At 37.2% G+C, this 6,923-nt stretch overlaps 1 protein-coding gene across 1 annotated transcript; it reads left to right on the forward strand.

Annotated features, from left to right (window-relative positions):
* Positions 1-434: 434 nt before the first annotated feature.
* Positions 435-6,061, forward strand: calr3b (calreticulin 3b). The gene is made up of 9 exons (XM_056744261.1): positions 435-627; positions 1,306-1,407; positions 1,933-2,136; positions 2,272-2,366; positions 2,636-2,845; positions 2,932-3,045; positions 3,129-3,272; positions 4,397-4,489; positions 4,856-6,061. Exons 1-9 carry the CDS (start codon positions 531-533, stop codon positions 5,048-5,050), a joined length of 1,254 nt encoding a protein of 417 aa, XP_056600239.1. The 5' UTR covers positions 435-530; the 3' UTR covers positions 5,051-6,061.
* The last annotated feature ends 862 nt before the right edge of the window (positions 6,062-6,923 follow it).

A 6,923-nucleotide genomic window follows, 5' to 3' on the forward strand; every position in this document is an offset into this window, starting at 1 on the left:
AATAATCATGATTTATAAATAAAAATAAACATTCATGCATAAGATCCCTTACGAAGATTAATCATGGTTTTATTATAGTAAAAATGTAGTAATATGCTTTGCTACATTACCATTTGTTTAAATGGCTTTACTACAAGGGTTGCTGAGATCACTGTCTTGTGATTATTACTCTACGGTTTACCGCAAGTGTTTTTTTTTAATCAAATAATGCGCAGAAACTTTTCTTTTAACGTTGCAACATCGACATTGACAGGTCTGTGTTGTTTAAGTGAAACCGATCGGAGATCAGCTGAACTGAGAAGCACACGGCGGCGAATACAAGATCCGGTTGTTGTAGGGTGAGCCATCCACTTCGTGGTCTCTTGTGATTGGTCGACCATTGGACCAATGAACTGCAGACATCTGTGCAGCCACTCACCACCAGTACTGAGCTGCCGAATGTGCCGATAGTCACAGGATCCGACTTGATAGGGGAGTGTGCGGTAAGGGAGAGAGAGCGCGTGCTGGTTTATTTTCAGAAATTAGCAAAAATGCAAATTATTACATTATTTCAGATCGTTTCGGTCGCATTGTCGGCGTTTACTGTCAATGCAGCAGTTTATTTTCAAGAGCAGTTTCTGGATGGAGGTGAGTGTGTGTTATATTTATCTTTAGGACACAGTATTCACGAGTGACATTGTATTAGTTATATCGTGACAATAAACGATATACCGAATGTTTATGCTCTTCTTTGTTAAACTAGAAAGGTTTCTTTTTCGTTTTCAATTATACATGGGTAGTTGAGGTTAGAAATAAACATACTGCAAATAAATACGTTAATCCTAGAAGTTAACGTTAGCTGATCCTTAGAACGAATATGTCACCACAGAACCCTGTTTAAACTGTTTAAAAAGTTACTTTGAAACTGTAATTGTATCAAAATGGTAAGTGACAGCTTTGGTCCAGCAGTAGGTTACAAAATGAAACCAAATCCTGCCATTCCAGAATTAAGTGTGAGTTTCTCATACGAGGAAGCGTCAAGAGACCAGCTTTCCAGTGATTTCCTTAAAATATAAAAAACATTTAATGTGTGTTAAATATCGATCAGACTTTCCACCCTAATAAAAACTTAAATGTAACTCTTTTGAATATTTTACATAAAGTTCTTCCAGATAAATGGGGTCAATATAATTGTGGTATATGCCATTGATAAGATGCAAATTGCTAAAATCATAATCTTAAAGAATTGAAGTTCAACTTCACACTTACATTTTTCTATTTGTGGTCTAATTTATTTGCCTCTAATTTTCATATCTGGATTTTCAGATGCCTGGAAGAGTCTTTGGGTGAATTCCGAACACAAATCTGACTACGGGGAGTTTAAACTGACCGCTGGAAACTTCTATGGGGACGCTGAGAAAGATAAGGGTAAGTGTTTGCATGTGATTAAATACTTCATCTGACCCTCAATGTTTTTTTTTAGGGTTAGTTCACCCAAAAACGAAAATTCCAAACCTGTATAAATGTCTTTGTTTTCCCGTGGTATTTATTTTCCCTACTATGGCAGTAAATGGGGGCTGAGACCTGTTTGGCTACTGATATTCTTTCAAAATATCTTCCTTTGTGTTAAGCAGAACAAAGAAATGTATACAGGTATTGAACAAGGTGAGTAAATTATGAAATAATTTTCATTTTTGGGTGAACTATCCCTTTAAGGGACTTGGTTCTCAGAGGACATCCGACTATAAAACCTTGTGCCATTTGAATTTTGTGGTCCGTTCTCATTCCAACCTCCCTCTATCCTCTCCTATTGCTTTCTGTCTCTCCCTAGTGTATTTTTGAAGCAGTACTAAGCCATGAAGTATAGCTTAAAAAATATTAAACCTAGACTTTTCAGATTTGTGCGTTATGATCACATTATTTCACTGTCATTATGCGTTTGACCACCCACAGGTCTGCAGACCAGCCAAGATGCCCATTTCTATGCCACCTCTGCGCGCTTCGAACCCTTCAGCAATGAGGGCAAACCCCTGGTGATCCAGTTCACCGTCAAACACGAGCAGAAGATCGACTGTGGCGGTGGATACGTAAAAGTCTTTCCATCTGATCTCAACCAGGCTGACATGCACGGAGACTCCCAGTATTACATCATGTTTGGTGAGTCTGTCAGGATGTTCATTGTCAATGCCTGTGGAAAATAATTAATCAAAGTTGATGTGACTTTTAGTAAAGATATATGTAGTTTTCATGCTGGAAAATGGCATTTGATGTATTCTTGTGACAATTAAACAGGGCCTGATATCTGCGGCCACAGCACCAAGAAGGTTCATGTTATATTCAATTACAAAGGCAAGAATCACCTCATCAAGAAAGAAATCAAATGCAAGGTGAGATAATAGCTGATCCAAAAATTAAGGTTCTGTCATTTAATCATCTATATGACCGAAGAACAAAGTATTGTGATTGGTATTGTGATTGAACTGCAGTTGACCAATCACAATTGAGGAACATGTAATAAAAAATAGTAAAATGTATGATTTTTTTTACATTTAATTTATTATGAGGTCAACTTTGTACCATATGTCAATGATTTTATTTATTTTATTATTAATTCAAGATCCGTTGAATGAATATTTTCTTTCCGCTGTCTTTTCAGGATGATGAACTGACTCACCTGTACACACTGATCCTGAATCCGGATCAGACTTACGAGGTGAAGATTGATAATGAGAAGGTGGAGTCCGGATCTCTTGAAGAGGATTGGGACTTGCTGCCCCCAAAAAAGATCAAGGACCCCAACGCCAAGAAACCTGAGGACTGGGACGACCGCGCCAAGATCGATGACGAGAGCGACACCAAACCCGAGGTGCGATTGGGTTAATGATTTCTGTCGATTCGGTAAACCTGTGTTCCCATTTCGACTTTTAAGTGTCTTTTTTGTAACACTGTCAGGACTGGGACAAGCCTGAGAATGTTCCCGATCCTGACTCTATGAAGCCTGAAGACTGGGATGTGGACATGGATGGTGAATGGGAACCTGCAATGATCCCAAACCCAGAGTACAAGGTAAAAATTGGCACGCTAGCAGTCATGTCCCAGGCTGTTGTTATTTTGACAACATTTCAGCTTATTTTCCACTTGATTTGTAGGGCGAATGGAAACCCAAACAGATCGATAACCCGAATTACAAAGGAGTCTGGATTCACCCCGAGATCGACAACCCAGAGTACACTGAAGACACAGAGATCTACAAATTTGAAAACATTGGTGTCATTGGGTTGGATCTCTGGCAGGTATCGTTGTTTCAAAGACAGTACAATTGGTTTTCACAAAGTAATGCTTTAAGGGTTTTAAAATCAATTCAAATATACAGTATTTCAACAGAAAATTGTTAACTTGCCGGCAGTTACTTTAAACAAACGTAACTTCGTTTGCACGCATTCGTTGACTGCCCTTACACACATTCACAACCATTGGAGTGCCTGTAAATTATTCTGAGAAGAAACCGAGAAGAACCGTTACTTGGCTAAAATTAAATAAAATAGAAATAGCCAAACAAAGACCGGACGTTAACTGAATTCTAGGCGCGCACGTCCGATGAAACGTCTAAATTCTAAAAGTCTAAAACTTCTCACTAGTTACCCTTACATCCAACTTGTTGATCTCAACCATATTTGATCACAATTAGGGGCTTTCCATTGACAAATATCCAGAGGTGTCCGTTGAAGTAGTGCGAATATAACTGTTTGTCAGCACAGAATGTGTCAAGAATGTGGTTGACTTCGTCAGTTCCTCCAAAGTCCGTTTACAGAAGTCAAGCCACTCAGCGGCCATGTTTGCAACCCCTCTGGGCATCTATTTACATCAAAGAAATTCAACAGTCCTGTCTATTTGAATGGTGGAAGTTAGATATTTTACAATTAAATATCATATGAAAAATGTACAATGAAATTTGAATAACGATGATTAAACCTGATAGGGACTGTATAATAACTGGTTGATTAGCTTAAATTGTTTTAAAATGACCTTTTTCGAGGTCGTTTCAGCTACTACACATGCGCATAGGCTGGCAAGTGCCACACACAAGCCCCGCTCCAGAGAATTTTCACTCATTCCTGTCTTTTCATTGTAATGGTGGTGGTGCTTATTGTTATATATATTATCTTAGGTTCCTCGTACCTTATGCTTAGTGTTTGAACTGAGCCACCACTAAGAGGGTTTGTGGATTTGACCTCAGAACAATCACATCCTTCAGTCCTCTGTGAGAAATCAAATAGGACCTTTCTTTGTAGTCAGATTGTATATACCGAACAAAATCTGTTTATATACTTAAATATATGCAATGATAGAAAATGTAGCTGTATGTCATATGAATGACTTGTTAATGGGTTTTATACATTTATGTCTTTTCTTCCAGGTGAAGGCTGGCACTATTTTTGACAGCTTCTTAATCACAGATGATGTGAAGGCAGCGGAGGATTTTGGAAATGAAACGTGGGGTGCAACAAAGGTACGGGATGCATGTACACTGTTACATAAACTATATAATGTGAAACTAAAACATGCTCAGGGTCTTGAGAAGCAATTAGTTAGACACGAATCAATAAAATAATACGATTATAAAATTCAACAGTGGAATCGGACAGACTTTTGGACATTTTCATTGTGCACTTTGCAGTGACTGCAATGGGATTTCCTTGAAAAATGATACGTGCCTTAAATTTTGGTAGAAATCGTAGGTGTGCTTATAATCTATTAAAAAGTTCCCTGTGTAGTCAGCTCGCCAAAATCTCAGTTGTGTGATCGAGGTACTGCATGTGTAGTGTCAATTTGGATCATGATGCTCTGAATAATTATCTTCTGCCTTCTTCTGCAGGGTCCTGAGAAGAAGATGAAGGAAGAACAGGATGAGAAGAAAAGAAAGGAGGACGAGGAGAAAAACAAGGAGCAGAGCACAGAAGCTGAGGATGAAGATGATGGAGAGGAGGAGGAGGAGGAGGAAGAGGAGACGGATGAGCTTCCAGAAGAGGACGAGGAAGATGAGGAGGCACTTCCTAAAGATGAACTCTAAAGCAGGAAGTAGATTACTGTGGTTGCCATGGAAACATGCAGCGAGTTCATTCTGAATGTGACGACGACCTGCTCCTACATCCTGATGTCACACAGGGACAAAAAAGGCAGTACTCGACCCAGAATTTAATTTTGTTGTTGTTATTTTGATTTAAAGATTTCATCGATTTTTGCCCCCAACAAAGCCAGTCAAATCTTTTTTTTTTTTTAAACTCAGTTTATGGTGCCTTTGTCTGTTATGATGTAGATGCAATTGAAAGGTAGGGATGTATGCTCGGGTATACACAATCTTTTTGCACATTTACATGTGCACAGTCTTAGTTGTGTTGAGCTGGACTAAAGGAACTAGTCTTGATTACTAGAGATGTTTACATTTGTGCTTTCAAACAAGGTTACTGTGCTAACTTTTACACAATTCACAGCCTGCAGGGTTGCTACAAAAATGTGACAATCAACTGCATTGAAATGTTTTTACTTGTTTATTGAATGATATACACAGAAATTCATTGTGGTTGTTTCCCATAAACCGGGCCCAATGTGTGTTTGTTCTGAAATGTGGATGTAATTGATAATTACATAATGTCCCTTTGGCACTGAGGTTTTCTTATTGTTGTCTGTTAACACAGGATATAAACAATATTAGTACAATTCCTTTTGTTTTCCAGCTGTATTTATTACATTAGAAATGTCATTTTTCTTTTACATTACAAATGCTCTGGGCAGAAACATTGTGAACTTCAGCGAATTAAGATTTTCTGGATTTATTTAAAAAACATGATTTCAACTTTTGTTACCTGAGAGTCAGTGAGTTATAAATAAGGGAAGTGGTGAGACATTTTTAGAAATTAAGACCAGGATAATAGAAATCTAGTTGGCTACACACTGTGATCTCAAAATGTTTATATTGAAGTAGAACTGCAAATCCTGTTAAGTGACATTAAACTGCCTTTTTACATGTCAAGAGTTGTAATTAATGCCAAAGTTTTAATAATTAAATTTATTGTAAATACAACGTTTCCAGAGTTTTAATACACCATTCTTTAACGCTACAGAAACCTTGTTGTAGTTAAACGGACATAAATACGAAACAACTTCAAATAGTTATGGAAATGCATTAAACATTTTGATACTGTATGGTTAATATAGTTTGTCTTTACTTAAAATGTAACATTTATAAATCTGAGAGCAATACTGACCACAATGACATTTTTGTTTTAATATTCTAATTCTTAATGCAAATTTCTAACTGTTTTAAGATGCTTCTGAATTCTGTTTACTAATTAATAAGTCATTGGCAGCTAAAAATCTCAGGTAAAAGGGATAGGCCATCCAAAAGTGAAAATTCAGACATTATTTACCCACACTCAGATTGTTCCAAACCGATATAAATTTAAACACAAAGGAAGATATTTGGAAGAATGTGAGTAACCAAACAGATCTCATCCAGCATTGACTCCCATAGTATTTATTTTCCCTACTATGGCAGTAAATGGGGGATGAGATCTGTTTGGTTACAGAGTAAATGATGACATACTTTTTGGGGTAAATTATCCCTTTGAAGGTTGTAACAAACTCGATTAACTTGTCTCTTGGTTTCTTCTTAATATTATTATTTTTGCTTAAAGAAACATCTGGCATGTGAGCAGCAGATGGAGGCTGATGCACCTGATGTGCAAGTTCTGTATTTGCGCCACTGGCTCACAAGATGGAGACATTTTAGAGCAAATTGAATTGCGTTTTCTTCATACTTGAATATACAGAAGTTGGGCAGAACTTCTTATTTCTGCATTGGTAATGTTTCTTGCTAAATTTGTAAATTGTGTAAAAGTGTTTAGATGTCTTCTATATATTTTGCATTACAATAAAGATTTTTT

Source organism: Triplophysa dalaica, chromosome 3, assembly GCF_015846415.1.
Source record: "Triplophysa dalaica isolate WHDGS20190420 chromosome 3, ASM1584641v1, whole genome shotgun sequence".
NCBI lineage: Eukaryota > Metazoa > Chordata > Actinopteri > Cypriniformes > Nemacheilidae > Triplophysa > Triplophysa dalaica.

Excerpts from the sequence above, each read along its gene's own strand:
- calr3b (XM_056744261.1), top strand. The coding sequence starts at position 531 with ATGCAAATTATTACATTATTTCAGATCGTTTCGGTCGCATTGTCGGCG. Across the intron at positions 628-1,305 it reads AGAGCAGTTTCTGGATGGAG|ATGCCTGGAAGAGTCTTTGG; the intron begins GTGAGTGTGTGT and ends CTGGATTTTCAG. Across the intron at positions 3,046-3,128 it reads TCCCAAACCCAGAGTACAAG|GGCGAATGGAAACCCAAACA; the intron begins GTAAAAATTGGC and ends CTTGATTTGTAG.